This window comes from Lissotriton vulgaris, unplaced genomic scaffold (assembly GCF_964263255.1).
Source record: "Lissotriton vulgaris unplaced genomic scaffold, aLisVul1.2 SCAFFOLD_1535, whole genome shotgun sequence".
Lineage (NCBI taxonomy): Eukaryota > Metazoa > Chordata > Amphibia > Caudata > Salamandridae > Lissotriton > Lissotriton vulgaris.
Genome location: NW_028248545.1, coordinates 119366 through 136053, shown reverse-complemented (window position 1 = coordinate 136053; position 16688 = coordinate 119366). Strand labels below are relative to the sequence as shown.

The 16688-nt window shown below is 43.5% G+C and overlaps 1 protein-coding gene across 2 annotated transcripts in view; it reads left to right on the top strand.

Annotated features, from left to right (window-relative positions):
* Positions 1 to 16688, top strand: part of LIG1 (DNA ligase 1) — a 397262-nt gene that overhangs the window by 353834 nt on the left and 26740 nt on the right. For both annotated transcript variants that reach the window (XM_086950012.1, XM_086950011.1), the window contains exon 22: positions 12877 to 12959. In XM_086950012.1, the coding sequence (XP_086806138.1) occupies positions 12877 to 12959 (83 nt within the window). The remainder of the gene's footprint in view (positions 1 to 12876; positions 12960 to 16688) is intronic.

Sequence of the window (16688 nt, the reverse complement as noted above, 5' to 3'; positions counted from 1 at the left end):
ATGGAATCTTTATTTTTTTTAGTGAATATGTGTGTGTATTTATATTCAATTCAAAATGTATTAAAGATTTGGAACTACAATGAGGTCCACATAAAAAGATACATACAAATTATTACATAAAATATAGTAAAACCTGCGGAAAAGCAATATTGGCAGCAACTACATATACATATTTTAAATGCATAGCAGCTTCGTCAGATAAAGTTTGGGATTAGCAGCAAAAGGATTGAAGTAACAAAGCATATCACAAATTGTGCAAAGAGCATTTAAGCAGCAGCCAGTTCATGTGCAAAATACAATTAAAAATCCAGCTTCAGCAGAAAGTAAACTTGAAATTAGCAGCAAGACAATAGGAGTAACAAAGCATATCTTAACTTGTGCAATAAAAGCAGTTGTTACAGCCGATTCATGCGGAAAATACAATCCGAAATCCAGCTTTAATAGAGAATCAAGTTTTAAAATTAGCAACAAGAAAGTGGGCGAAAAAGCAAGACCTATCCCAGTTGAGCAAAGAGCAGTTTAGTAGTAGTCAAAACATGTGCAAAATATCCGTAAATAGAGACTCCATAAGAGTGCGACAAGCACAGGGGTAATAGCCCATTTAAAAGAATATACTAAAGATTAATATATATATATATATATATACATAAACTCCTTAAAAAAAGTTGGATAATTTTACACAGACTACTTTATTTTTTGGGCAAAAGAGAAAGTCGCGGGCTGAAGCTACTCTTTAACACCATTTTGTAAAAACATCTGCCGAAGCCAGCGACGATGCAAAGCCAATGCTGGACAGACAAACCAAACATGATCCAGGTTCTGAGAGCTCAACTCGCAAAAAATAAAAACAATTCAATTTTTCATATTCTGGGACCAGTTTACTCTTAAATTGTTTAACAGTAAGAGATTCATGCAACATTGGGTGATCCAACGTCTAATTCCATGTTCTAGGTTCCAGGATAAATATTTCTGGGAAATTCTCGGGGAGCTCGTCCTGGCTATTATCTTTAATCTCTCTTTAGTATTACAGAATGTAATATCTATTAAAGCTGATCTTAACACTTAATGTTTTTAAAAAGGATTTAAATTCTAATGGTGGGAGGGTGATCAATGATTCTTCTTGTACACAGAAGAGTTTTAGTGCCAGAGAGAAATCACGATATAGGGAGTATTTCCCGCCAATACCGCCAAAGATTTCTAGGCACATGAAACCTCTTAATGAGTAGGGATCGCTATTTTTAACTGGTATCCCCAACGTAAAACCCTGGATACACCTTGGACATAGAAGCTTATCAGGCCAAATTCCAATCTAATAGCAGCTGATGGAACTAGCAAACTAAAATTGCACAATTTACATAAAATCTGGCCTTCAATCCTATCTAAAAAACTCCAGTCCTTTACAGGGATTGAGTCGATAGCATAAAGCAGGGTTATAGGGATTTTTGCTTTGAAAACCGTCAGCAGATGTAAAAAATGCCTTCTGCCCATTGCACAATAAAAAATGCTCAGACCATTAGCATGTGATACAGCTTTACAGCAGCTGTCTTCTATATGAAGTTTATTCTTCGTATTACCCACTATTAGTTTCCATAAGTAAAGCGATGAATCTACCACCTCCAACTTTTCAAGACCAATTGGCCAGTTAAAATTGCATTATTCTCTACTTCTGTTGCATTTCATGATTAAAATGTTGCTTTTTGATACATTTATCTTCAAGAAATGAGCCATTGTATATTTCTGTAATGATATCAGCTTTTTATTCAGCCCAGTAGGCGTTAGGTCCATAACTACTATATCGTCTGCCGGAGACATGCGAAAGGATGGCAGCCTATCTTTGGTTCAAGCGGCTTGGTTTACCGTGGAATTACGCACAGAGAAAGGACACATCAAAAACCTTGAGGCGGTGGAGACGATCTCACGATATTGGTGATGAAGAAAAATATAACATTATACTTGCCCAATACCACAAAAATATTAAAATCGCTCGGAAGACTCATCGCATTGCAGTTAACCCAGGCTGGGAGTGCCCCAAAAGTATTGTACCAGATCCTTAAAACCTTTACAAACCCTAAAGCGTGTGATCTGGAGGAATCTCCTTCCCAAGCCTTATGTGACACGATTGGGGAATATTTTGAACAGAAAATAGAGGTTATCTGTGATATAATCATTGCAGCTAGCAATTTTGAGTCCAGCCACAACTCATGAACTTCTTCCAGATATAAAGGGAACACCTTTGATGAGCTTCCCTCCTCTGACTTGCGAAGAGGTGGAATCCTTATTGCATACCGTCAGATCAGGCTCCCCCCTTGATGTTGTACCAGGCAAAATGTCGAAGAGCCTCTCAAAACAACTGTCTGCCCCTATTTGTTCCCTTTCGAATGGATCACTAAAGGAAGGTCACCTACCTACAGAATGGAAGGCAGAACAGGTCATCCCACTACGTAAAAACACCAAGGCCTCCATGAAAGATCTATCTAACCTGCGACCTATATCTCTCCTTCCACTCCTGAGCAAAATGATGGAAAAACACATCAACATACATCTATCAGCCTATGTCGAAGCGTCAAACTGCCTGGATGTGTCACAACCAGGCTTCAGGCTGAAATATAGTACGGGAACAGCCCAAGTGGCAGTCACTAACAATATTAGGCTATCATTAGATAGAGATCAATCCACCATATTGGTGCTTTTAGACCTCTCGGCGGCATTCAACACCGTAAACCATCAAATTTTGCTCAGCAGATTAGAGGAGTCCGTGCTAAAAGGAAAGGCATTGCAGTGGATGACCAGCTTCCCCTTAACGCTCCCAGCCACTTAGCTTGGGTCCATATATGTCCAAGTCTAAGAAGTTGTCCAAGGGAGTACCACAGGGAACCTGTTTAAGCCCTACTTTATTCAACATCTACATTGCTCCCTTGGCCAACCTATGAGGACATTGGGATTTGTTCCAATATCTTATGCGGATGACACCCAGCTTACCTTCTCCTTTGATAAACAGTCAATTACAGCTTAGACTAACTTCTCTGCCGGCATGCTAGCAATATCTCAGTGGATGAGTACCAACTGTCTCCAACTAAATGCCGGGAAAACAGAGATGATGTTTTTTGCAGAAGCCACCTTGTTGTGGACACCAGAATGGTGGCCCAGGGAGCTTGGCGCCTGCCCTGCTCCGCCCGAAGGCATCCGTAAAGAATCTTGGGGTGCGCATCGAACAGAGCTTAAACATGAAGGAGCAGGTGTCTCAAATAGTTAGCTCAAGTTTCATGTATTAAGCCTCTTGAGGCCTGTGTTTCTGTTTCTTCTTGATCACACACGGAAGACCCTTGTCCAGTCTCTTGTCATAAGTCGACTTGACTATTGTAATGCCTTACTGATATCGGCCAATGAGGCTGCGCTGAATCGTTTGCAGGTGGTGCAGAACACAGCAACGCGTCTGGTATTGAACACCCCCTACAGATCTCAGTCGAACTCACTACTGCAGAAACTGCACTGGCTCCTGGTCCGCAAGCAAATAGTATTTAAGGTCACTGCATTACCCACAAGGCAGTATACGGCAACGGGCCAACACACTTGACTGAGAAGCTTTCTCATTACACTCCCCTTAGAGACCTGCGATCTAGCTCAAAATCACTTCTCAATGTTCTGCGCATCTACAAAGCTAGGACCGGGGGGGGGGGGGGCCATTTCCTACCTTGCCCATCGGAACTGGAATACGCTCCTGTTCACACTGAGGCAGTGCACAGACTACCTCTGCTTCTGAAGGTTCTTAAAAACATTTTTATTCTCGATGTTTCCTTCAGCATCGTTTTTTCCCCTAATTGCCCGCAAGCGCAGAGAAACCCCTTTGTGGGTGATTTGGGCGCTTTAAGCAAATAAAAAAATCTTCCTCTAACTGAGAAAAAACAATCTGGTAAATCTGCTATATATAAGGAAAATAGTAGAGGTGCTAGTAAGCAACCTTGTTTCAGGATATTTTAAATGGGAATTACAGATAAGCCTTTGTTTCCACCCATTAGTACCTGGCACCAGGTTTGAAAATATAATGCAATAATTAAGGATAGCAGGGGAGCAGGCATTCCCATATTATGTAGTTTTCTCCATAGTAATGGTCGATCTACCTTATCGAAGGCCGTTAGAAAATCTATGATGGCCTTGTAAACGTTTGACCTACGAGAGATCGTGTATTTCTCCTCAATTCGCTTCAACATGGAGATGTTATCCGGGGTGGAATGAATTTTCCTAAAACCTGCTTGTTCTAAAGGGAGGACCTTCTTCTCCATCACCCATTCCATGAGGTGATCGAGCATACTATGTGCAATTATTTTCCCCACTGCATCTAATAAAGCTATTTGCTGGTAGTTACCTGGATGCGTTCCAGAGCCCCTTTTTTGCAGAAGGATTAAAATAATTCCGGACCAGGATGGTGGTGTCTTCCCTGAGAGTAACAAAAATTAAACAATGGGGCTAAGTACGTGGCCCTCAAAAGTGGCTCCTTTTTGATTTCTGCCATGGGGATTTCATCCCATTCAATGAATGTACATAGTTGAATATAGGAGTTTCTACCAGGTGGAGTTTCCAATCCTCTTCTTTAATAGGAATGGGGAGAGATTTCACTCTTGTGCCTCCGCAATCAGCGATTATTTCCCAAAAGTTTTACTTATTTTTTGAGGCAGCGTCTTTTATTATTATTATTATTATTATTTAATTTATATGGCGCAACAGCTACCTGGAGCTTTCCCGGCGCCTACAGACCCAAGAAGGAGAAAGGGAGCAGCAAATCTGAGCTAGAGGTTGAATAACCACCTTTTGATGCCTTTTTGAAATTTGGCATAGTTATTTTCAAAACGAAGCAAGAGTGGGAGTGAGTTCCATAGAGACGGGGCCAAGTAGGCAAAGGACCGACTGCCCATACGGGTGAGTTTGAACCTAGGGACCACAAACTTTGCCTGCTTGGATGATCTGAGTAGGCCAGAGGGGGTGTACGGGTGAACTAAGGTGCTATGGTAGGAAGGAGCAGTACCAGCGTTGATTCTGTGCATATAGCAGAGGGCTTTGAATTTGGAGCGTTTTTCAATCCTAAGCCAATGTAAATCCCGGCGGGTCCCTGTGAAGGAGGTCATTCGAGTTAGTTGACAAAGAAGTCTGGCTGCTGAGTTTTGGACCACTTGCAACCTCCAGGTTACGTCCTGGTTAGCACCAAGATATAAAACATTACCGTAGTCCACTCTGGACACGGTAAGGGCTTGAACCACAGTTTTTTTAAGTCTTAGGTGGCAGTATCCATAAGATTTTTTTTTTTTGCCATTTCAAAATGACAAAGCAGACTGAGGCAACATTGACCACTTGCTGACGCTTAGAAGATAGTCCATAATAAAGCCAAGGTTGTGAACAGATTGCGAAGGTTGGGGAAGAGCATCCATTTTCAGAAGCCAATGTTGTGGGCCCCAAAGAGCTTTGTTTCCACCAAGAATTAGGAGTTTCGTCTTACCTCCATTTAACTTTAATATGTTGCTGTGCATCCATCCAGCAATTTCTTGTAAGCCTGATTGAAGAGAGGATACCTTAGAGGTGTCTTTCGTGGACAAGGAGAAGATAAGCTGGGTATCATCAGCATAGGAATATATAGTTAGCCCAGCCTTTTCTGCTAAGGACGCTAAAGGGCTTATGTAAATATTGAAGAGCAGAGGGCTTAGAATAGAGCCCTGGGGGACTCCGTAAGGGAAAGCGTGGGACCTGGAGCTAGCCGTAGAGGAGAAACCCTGAAACGTACGGCTGAGGAAAGCTTGCCAGCCATTTTAGAGCAGTGCCCGCAATGCCCTTAGATTGCAAAACTTGAAGGGTCTCAAGGGACACGCCGTCAAAAGCGGCACTCAAGTCTAATAGTATTAGGGCCACTGTGTCTCCCTTGTCAAGCCGTTAGTTTCAGTGACTCCCAGAAGTGTCGATTCGGTGGAGAAACCGGTTCTGAAACTGGATTGCGACTGATGCAAAATGTTTTGGGAGTCCACAAATTGTGATAATTGGCGGTTGATGTGCTTTTCTAGGATTTTGGAGAGTGCAGGGAGCAGTGAAATAGGACGGAAATTGGAGCGATCTTTCGGATCAGCCTTAGCTTTCTTTAGCAGAGGGAGGGACATAGCATGTTTCCAGGTAGCTGGCACAATTGCTTCAGCAAGTGAGGCATTGAGGAGTTCCCTAGTAAATCTAAGAATCTAGGGGTCCATTTTTTTAAAAACAGAGATAGGAAAGGGATCCTTAGGGGATCCTGATTTAATACTAGTTGGGATGTGAGTGAGCAATGTAATGTCGAGGTAACCAGCTATTGAGTATACTATCCGGTTTCTCCTCTCTAACTACGGAAAGAAGCAGAATCTTATAGTATATCTTTGGACTTAGGGAGTTGTTCTCCATTAGTATCAAATTCAGAGTAGATTTGCTCATTTTTGTCAATAAAGAACACCGCAAGGTCCTCACATTTGGTTTCGCTTCGCTCTGGAGGCTTGGGTTGGTTAGCTGTGCCAGACAATTCTTGCACCACCTTTAATAGGGTTTTGGGACTGTTTTGAAACATCAAGATGTTATTATTTATGTATTCACCGCACGCAGCTTGACAAAGCGCCCGATAGCCTTTGATGGTCGGTTTGCAAGCCTGTTTAGCAGCTGGACTGTAGTCTTTACTCCAGTGTCTCTCCTGCGCTTGGCATTTCGTTTTTTCAGATTCAAGTTTGTCTGAGAACCATGGAGCAGGGGGGCGATGATTATTTATTTTATTCTTCGACAGAGGTAAGCATAAGTCAATGGGCAAAGTTAGCCAGTTTTGGATAATGTCAACATCAATGGTACTAACTGGGTTGATGGCCGGCATGGAGTGTAAGAGATGAAGATTGAGGCGGTCGGCATGAAGTTTTTTCCAATTTCTAAAACCTGTGCTACCGGAGGTGGAGGAGGAAAGCTCACGTCTCCTCACCTGTTTAAGCTTAAATTCAACCAAAAAGTGATCAGACCATAATAAAGGGTGGGCTGGCTCACAAACAATATTTTCTAAGTTCAGCCTTATTGTATTGCTCTCCTTTAAAGAATGCAAGGTATTAGATGCTTGGAAAACCGCCCAAGTAATCCCCCTTAAAAAGAAGGCCAACATCCACATCTCCCAATTCCAGAATCTCCGCCCCATCTCACTCCTCCCTTTTTGTGCTAAGATTGTGGAGGAAGTAGTGAATAGGCAGCTCATGAGTTATCTGAAAGAACATTCTCTCCTGCATCCCACACAATCAGGTTTTAGAGCTGGATACTCTACTGAGTCAGCCCTACTCTTTTACACCGAGAGTCTTAGGCACATAGTTGACGAGGGAGAGACAGCAGCGTTGGTACTTTTAGACCTAAGTGCAGCCTTTGACACCGTGCTGCACTCAACGCTGCTGTCTCGGCTATCTGGTGTGGGAGTAAAGGGGTCAGCCCTTGCGTGGATGGAGTCCTTCTTGGTTAACAGGAACTTTCAGATGCACTGCCCCCCCTTTAGGTCCTCTCTCAGAAAGGCGAGCCATGGGGTTCCTAAGGGCTTGAGTCTGAGCCCCACCTTGTTTAATATCTATATGGAATCCCTGGCTCGCATAGTTGAGACTTATGAGGTGGGCATTGTCAGCTACGCTGATGACACCCAATTGATGTTCAAGCTTACGCCCGACCACAGTGAAAATGCCACCAATTTCTCCAACTCTCTCTCTTCCGTGGCAGCTTGGATGAATAACAACTGCCTTCGCCTTAATGGCGACAAAACCGAGCTGCTGGTGGTAGGAAAATCTTCTTCCGCATGGTCTCACATGTGGTGGCCTGCGGAATTAGGCAGTCCTCCTTGTCCTGTGGCTTCGGTGCGTAACTTGGGCATCATACTGGACTCTAACCTTTCATACAAGCTCCATATCAGCAAAGTCACAGCCAGATGTTTCAGCGTACTGAAAGTTCTTCGGAAGGTATTAGACCTCCTTCCCATGGATTCCAGGAAGACCATTGTCCATACCCTAGTAACCCCCCATCTGGACTATGGGAATGCCCTGCTACTGGGTTTGAGCAAAAAGGGACTTCACCAACTCCAGTGTGCTCAGAATGCCGCTGCGCGCCTTGTGCTCAAACTTCCTCGAAGAGCCTCAGGGAGATCTGCCTTGTCCAAACTCCACTGGCTCCCCATCAAGGAGCGAATTAAATTTAAGTCCTTATGCTTTGCCCACCGTATCGCCCACGGCACGGGTCCAGGATATCTTCATCGCTTACTCACAATACATCGGCCTACCAGGAATTTGAGATCTTCTGGAACGATGTTGTTCAAAATCCCTAAAATCACCAGAGCCAGGATGGGTGGCTGTTCGTTCAGATACTTGGCTGCCAAGGGCTCGAACGAGCTCCCACTCAAGATTCGTATGGAACCCTCCGAAATCAGGTTTCGGGGAAAACTTAAAACTTTCCTATTCCCTCTCACTTAATTTCTATTCCTTCCTTTGCCCTGTTTGACCTACCTGTGTTCCTTCCTCTGGGCTCCTTTGCAGTTTTCAGTGCGGGGACACTCTGTTTTTGAGTAACCAGGCGCTTTACAAATGGCTTCTATTCTATTCTATAAGTTGGAGAGGACAGGGTCATGTAGGTGGCCTGCCTTATGGGTGGGGCCCGAGTAACATAAGATAACGTTCAAAGTGGCTAAGTCCGTAATTAGATTGGAGCTAATGGAGCAGTTGGGGTCATTAAGATGCAAGTTCAAATCTCCTACATTTGAGAAATTGGTGGCTTCTAGTACAAGGGGAGCAATAGTCAGGGAGAGCCGCTGCCCAGGCTCCAGTCAGACCGGGGGGGTGGGCGGGGGGGGGGGACACAATAAATCAGTATCCCCGAAAAGGTAAATTGGGACGTGAGAGCTAGTTTAAAAAGACAGCTTCGCAGTCATTAATAGGAAGCTCATCGCATTTGCATGTAAAAGTCTTTTTAGAAATAATTCCATTGCCCCATCCTGTTTTATTTACAGGGTCCTTCCTCAGGATCGTGTAACCAGGGGGTAGGGCAGTGGCAATTTCAGGTCCTGAGCTATCATTGAGCCAGGTTTCAGTAAGAAAGATGGCATCAGGCTGAAAATTCATAAGTAGATCAAAAATATCTTCTTTATGTTTTGGGAGGGACCTACAGTTGATACTGAAGAATAAAAATTATTTAGTGGGTGCTACATTATTAGCAGATAGCGAAGTAGATAAATTTGGGCCCGTGTGGAAGGTGTCTCATTATGAGGTACAGAAGTAAAAGAAAAGCCACAGCAGAAGCAGACAGAGGAGCGATTATCAAGTGTCAGAATCCCACAGTTATGTTGTCGTTTGGGACGAAGAGCAAGCAGGTCTTCCTGAGAGTACACGCGGTGCACCTTAAAAAATTGTCCACGGGTTGTGGCCCCTGGCCCCGGATGGGCGCAGACGGGCTTGCCTTTGGCGCGCCGCCGCCATCTTCCTTTATTTGTTTTAAGGAGCGTTTTTTGCTCTGCCTTTTCCTCTTTAATAGGTTTATTAGATTACTTTGTTCGATAGAAAAATTCAGGAACTGGGCCCTCACTAATTTATTTCCCTATTTAAAGTGAGCATTGGATTCAAATATGATCTCCGTTTAGCTGGAGTATGCGATGAATTACATAATGTAGCCAAAGAATCTACATTATGTGAAAAAGCTTCAAGTAAATCAAATTAAGGAGAGTATCACTCGTCCATTACTAAATGCTGCTGATCTATTATCAAAGCTGTTAAGTTCGCTTTTAATATAGCGGTCACTTGGGTATTCCAGTGAATTCTCCCATTTGTTGCATTGAACCCTACTGTGTTGCCTTTAAAGTTCCAGGGACCTACCCTAGCACAAGTAAAATTAAATTTTGAGCAGATCAACATATGGTTGCTAAAATCAGTTCCCAAAACTTGCAAACGTATGAGATTACAACAAAAGAAATCTGCAGAAACAAGTAGATAATCCATAATGGATCTCCCAGTTGGGGCCTTATGAGTATAATTTGCTGGAATATCATTTTCTAGCTAATGCTGAGTTGGTGCCACGCTGGTGCTGAGTCCAGCTGAGCTGGTGCTGCTTCACTGGTTCTCGGGTGGTGCTGAGCTGGTGCTCAGTTGATAAGTGATGCTGATGTGGTGTTGTGCTGAAGTGGTGGTACACTGATGTGGATATGGTGCTATGCAAATGCAGAGCTGGTACTGTGCTAATGCTGAAGTGGTGGTGCACTGATGAGGAAGTGGTGCTGTGTAATATTTAGGTGGTGGCGAGTGATAATGAGGTGGTGGCGAGTGATGCTGTGGTGGTGCCTAATGATGCTGTGGTGGTGCTTGCTGAGTGATGATGGGTGGTGTTCAGTTATGTTAAGGTGGTGGTCCTGTGCTGGTGCCGAGTGATGCGGAGTTGGTGCTGAAGTGGTGCTTCATGGGTCCTGATTTGCTGCTAAGGGGGTGCTTGTTGGTAGTGGTGCACTGATGCAGAGATTGTGCTGTGCTAATGCTGAGATGGTGATGTGCTGATGATGAGGTGCTGCGCTGGTGCGAAGTTGGTGGTGCACTGAGGAGGTAGTGCTGTGCAGATGCCAAGATGGTCCTGCGCTGATGAGGAGGTAGTGCTGAGGTGGTGGTGTTCAGGTGGTGCTGTGCTAATGAGGAGATGGTGCTTCACTGATGCTGAGTTGGTGCTGCACTGGTGGTGGATCACTGATGAGGTGGTAGTGCTGTATTGATGGTGATGTGCTGAGGTGGTGCCGAGTGATGCTGAGGTGGTGGTGTTGCACTGTTTGAGGTGGTGCTGGGCTGATGATCAGGTGGTGCTGAGTGATATGGAGTTGGTGCTGTGCTTAGGTAGTGGTGCGCTGATGCTGAGGTGGGGCTGCTTTGGAGGTGGTGCACTGATGCTGAGATAGTGTTGTGCAGTGCTGATAAGGTGGTGATGCACTGATGTGAAGGTGGTGCTGTGTTGATGCTGACACAGAGGTCAGGTGATGTTGAGGTAGGGCTGAGTGATACGGATTCCCTCACCACCACCCTTTAACAGTTTCCCTTAAGGCTCCATAACCACTAATGTTCAGATGCATTTAATTAGGTATAAAGCGCTGCATATACCAGTTTAGGGTATCAGAGCACTTAGCATCACGCACAAATTACACACAAACCATCAATCATAAGTGTAAAAATTACTGTAAAGGAAATGTGACATAACACACAGGACTACAGGGTGTAGGAGTCACAAGTCATGCATATTGGTAGGCAGCAATGCTAAAGAGTGCTAGGGCCACAGAAGCACAAACTCAAAATAAAAAAAAAACAGAACAGCATAGTTGAAGGCTCTCTTAAATAAAAATAATCGATTTCCATCCAGATGAACCCTTTTTGCAACTTTAATATCTCCTCTAATCTTTACTTTGCAGTACATGCAGTTCTTTGATGACCGTTATAAATTCACTGTTCTGTTAGGATTTCAACTTATAAGCTGCAAGTAACAGAAGAGCAGTAACCCATTGACCTATTTACATTTTATGTACTTTGTAATCTGCATGGTACACTTTCTTCACAGCTGACATGTGTACTTCTCCCACTAGTTTAGTTTAGTTTATTTGCACTTGTATAGCGCATAAATCACCCGGAAAGAAAAAGCTCCCAACTGGAGACCCATATAGCTGACAGGCAGGGCTAAAAAAGCCAGGTTTTTAGTTGTCTACGAAACCTAAGGTAATCGGACTCTGTCCTTATCTGGAGGGGAAGGGAGTTCCAGGTTTCAGGGGCTGTCTTGCTAAATGCCCGGTCGCCATTTCTGGCTGTGCGTACCCTCGGGATGGTGAGAAGAGATTTGCCAGAAGATCTAAGCGTTCTTGCTGGTTTGTGGGCCTTTAGCTTGCGTTCTAGGTATGCTGGACCGTGTCCATTGATGGATTTATGGACCAGGCAGCATAGTTTGAACTTAATACGCTTTTGTATTGGAAGCCAGTGCAAGGTCTTTAAACAAGGCAGTGATGGGGTGCGGAACGGCAGGAGGCCAGTAATGTGTGGAGCGCTTTTAAAAGCAAAATAAACTCAAACATTGTCCCTCTGAAGTCAGTGTCGAGTGCGATCGCACAGCCCTTGTGCTGGCCCTGTGTGCTTGTTCTGCTTTTATTTAATGTATTACATTCAAATGCACATTTTAAAAGGGACATTTTTCCAGAAGGAAACATTTTGGCCTCCGCTAATACTGATGAGGAGAAACTTCCAACTCCTCAGCCAGTAGCCAAGAATGTTGCAATAACATTTAAGCAGTTGCGTCTGAGCACCCACAGTGTAACCAGAGGTTGAAACCATAATAAAATAGCCCCCTCCTCCTCCCCCGCCCACGAGCAGATCAACAGAACACAGTGTAATGATATTGTACTAAGTCCCTGCTCCTTGGAGGAAAAAAGGAGGACAAAGAGGCAGGGCTGTCCACTAGAAAGCAAGGAGTTTGAAAGGACATTAAAACAAACAAATGAGAAGCAAGGAATGGTATCTGGCCCACAGAGAGATATGAATACTAAAGTATGCACGAGATCATACGCTCAACCTAAAAACTAATAAGGTGTTAGCTTTATACCCTATAGATTTTTTTTATAGAACTATGTAAAAATGGTGGTGTTCACACTGGTAACAGTCAAAGCCTGCATGAAGTCCACTGAACAGTGGTGGGTTGCTAGATCCAAGCAACTTTACTATGGAACTAATTTCAGGGGTCTTCACAAGGACTTGATGAGCTGGGGATTAGCTAGAAACCTGCATAATGCAAACTGCCTTTCACTGGTGATTGTGCTGGACGTTTCTTTCTCAGTACTGGCATAATGTATCATTTTGATCTGGTTTCTAGATTCCTGTGAGGGTCTGATGGTGAAAACACTGGAACAGGATGCCACCTATGAAATCGCCAAGAGGTCCCATAATTGGCTGAAGGTAAGAGTGAATGTTGGATTACTGTTTTTGTAAATTAGCACTAGACCTCAGATAAGCTCCAGGAGTGTGATTCGCTTATCTAAAACAGTAACAGATGGCTTAATCCTAACGCTGCTTTTTTGTGATGTGATTGTCCATTATTTTCATGTGTGGGATCCCAAAATTAATCTAAAAAAAGTTTTACAAAAAATATTTTAAACCAAAAGTCAATCATAAAAGCAGCATTTCCTTTTCTTTATTCTAAAAACAAATTTGAGTTAAATTACCTGCCCTGCTTCACCCCTCAATTTAATTACCCAACAGCAGATCATATTGTTATACAAACAAAACATGGTATCAAAAGAAATGATGCAGGATACTTTAAATGAGTCGAGTAAGTTTAATTACTCTCTGACATAACCATAATTCATCATATATGTATCTCAATCTTATATACACAAAGGCACTAGCCCTTGTCAGCAGTGGAAAACAGAACACAAAGTACAATTATTAATACATGCAAAAAAACAGATACAAAATAGAACACATAACAAAAACCCTAGACAAATTAAACATACAAGTGTCCCCCTATAATTTCTAAGAGAACCACTCTGAGGAAATCTGACCAATGCGACACTGTATGACTGTTTACTAAATAGGCCTCGCTCTAATGTAGCTCACAGCAATTCAACACATTCATAATTTTTTGCAGATTCCTCCAACTGAGTTTTGACGCGAACACTTCTCACCCTGATCTTCTTTGACCTCTTCAGGACAGGGTTAACACATTACTGTAGACAAAAACATCATAACAATATAACTTTCACCCCTATATATAAGTATAGAGTGAGCCACACAAACAGGTGACCGCCCCATGCCTAAGTGCATTGTACTACAATCAAACCACTTCTCAACAGCTGCGAAAAGAACGAAAACTAGAAACCCAAAATACAATTATGAATTTGCTGACACCGTTGACCCACTTAAACTCTAGGTGGGGGCTCTGGTGCAGAGGTGCTTGGCAGTGTCGGGTTTTGGCAGGACCTGAGTCGTTGCTGTTGTTCTTGGGGTGCCTGCAGGAAAGAGATCTGGTACTGGGGACCTGGTTAGCAGGAACCCAGTGCGCTTCCAGGCCAAATCGCATCAAATAGCAGTCTAAACGTGGGGGTGACCAAGTCAAATAGGTGCACTTTTTGACAACAGTGTTCTGGTATTCATCCCAAATAGAATTTTCTTGGGTTGTCTTGCCCCAAGAAGTATAAAAGCACAATGACAACCATAACTATCAAAATAATTGGTCTTGCAGAAAAACTCCAAGTGCTGAGGGAAGCCCCAGGACGTCTGAGGAGTGTCACCAATGACCCGGGTGGGCGTCTGCTTGTTTGGGAGGAGGGTTTGAGACTGGGCCACAGGAAGACCCAGGCAGTAAGATTCCTGTGTCTGGGAGTTCCAACCACCGGCACATCTTCAGCTAATCTGTGGTGCCATGGTTATGATTTACTTGTCACAGGTGGCCTGCTTGTGTAAATGCGCACTCAGTCTGCTGGGCTGAAACCAGGACTACAGCAACCCTGCTTAGTGGGCCATATCGGGCTCGCATCAAAAGTACAGGCGCACCTGTAGAAGGACTTCACGAAGTCTGCCACCAGGGCAGAAAAAGGTGCTGTGATTTTGGATTGCTTGACTTCGCTAGGGTGATAGTCAACTGCTAAATTGGTCTACTTGGTGATTGGTTTTTGGTCCAACAGAAAAGTTAAGCTTCAGGAACCCAGTGGTAGACAATTCTGACTGATACAGTCTGAACCCAATAACCCTTGGCTGCATACGCGCCTTTTGATAAAGTGCCTACATTAGTTGGTTTAAGTAACTTTTTGAATGTGCCATGCCAAGACCGGTAGGTAGTCCGCATATTTAGCGCTGTGTATTATTTAATGTCCTGTTACTCTTTCAGGGTGTGGCATTTGTCAGAAAATGGTTTTCTTATAAATCAATGTTTTCCTGAAGACTTCTCATCTTTGAAGCTTCCTTCTATCTGGCTAGATGGGGTCAGCATTGGGAGCAAAATATGGATTTGCTACAGCGTCATCCCTATAAGTGGTGGTGCTGATCCTTAAAGCTGTTCCCTATGCCATGATATCACTTACTTTTTTTCTGCATGCCATAGACCTGGAAATGATTGCTCTTTTGTTTTTAACACCTTTGGATAGTGGGCATTGATTTCTTGATCCTTTTGTTTTTACTGTTTGGCCACATGCTGATTTTTACATCGAGCCTTGCATTGCAGCTCATGCGCTGCTCGCTTTGCGAGGCATACAGTATAGTGTGGGAGCTTCGTGGAAGCTCCGCCAACTCTCCGCCCATCTTTTTTATTGGCTTAGGTCCTAAATGCTGCCTTCCGATTGTTTTTAGGCTTGTTAGCCCCTCCTCATGACCACCATGTCGTCATTTGTATCTTTCCATGGCTACCGGCCCCTTTACACCGAACACTATTTTCTTCCCGTCCCTCTTCCCCCGTCCCTCCCGCAGTTTGTGACCTCTCGGACCCCCTGCCCTCGCCCGCTCACTCCCGTTCGTGCCTTCTCTCCCGCCCTCCTGTTTCCAATGCAGTAGGTCCTGCATAATTGTGAGTCCTATTCAACTGCAAATGCTTGTTAACTGTCATAGTCCTACCTAAAATGTCTGAGGTTAAACTGAAGCTTAAGTTCTAGAGGTTTTAGATGTTTCTGTCCTTAATCTCCAACTCATCAACTATGTTGTATCAGGGCGAGTCATGTACAAGATGTACTATTTAATCAAACTGAACGCCATGTTGGAGAGGGTGATTCGTCGAAACTGTACTAGCCTTCAAAAGGCAGCTTGGAATCTCTCTACATCAAGGTGGAACAATACTGTTCCTATGACTTCAAGAAAGGATGCACAGAAAGGAAAGCTCCTCATCACTCTTAGAAAAAGAATTGTACTTTAACACTGAGTACAAATGCATCAACACTGCTTTCTGATTAGCCCCGTAACGGAAGCCTGTGGTAATGTATGCTGTGGTGTTTCTTTTTTTATCTGTCATCTTGATGAAATATCAAATAACCTAACTTAACAAAAAAAAGTATCTGCTTTCTGGTCCTATATGGTTGTGACTCCACTACTGAACTCATTCACTTATTCAAAAAACTAAATGTCTCCAGCACGGGATGTTTCATATATTCACATTCTTGAAGTATTTCCTGTAGTCAAGCTGGGAGTCCTGGTAACCTTAAATAGCAGTAAACATGTTAAAACGCCATAGACCTAACGTACAGTGCTTGTTTAGTAGCACATGGCCATTTAAAACAACTTAAACTTCACACAATGAGGTGGAAATGCTGAGCTCTTACTTCCTTTAGAGGCCAGCATAGCTCATCTTTCTGCATATCTTGTGTGAGTAGTCACAGTATAGAGCTGTGCTTATCTCTCTGTGACATTATCCTATTACTTTCCTGGTCTACCCTGAACTTTAAACAGCCGTTGTCTACTTTCAGAGTACCCTGAGATATTTTCGAGGTAATTCTGTGGGAAATCTCCATTTTCTGGACCAGAGAGACCTCGCCTTTGCCTCCAACTGTTATGACTGGCAAAGACAACGTCTTTTTAGATCCTGATCAGTCTGTGCACAGGAAAATATCTATATTGATGACCCATATGAGCAGGGTGTATTGCCTTTATCCTGCATGCAAGGCTTTTTGCTGCAACAGCTGTAAAGCCTTTTCTCCAAAGACT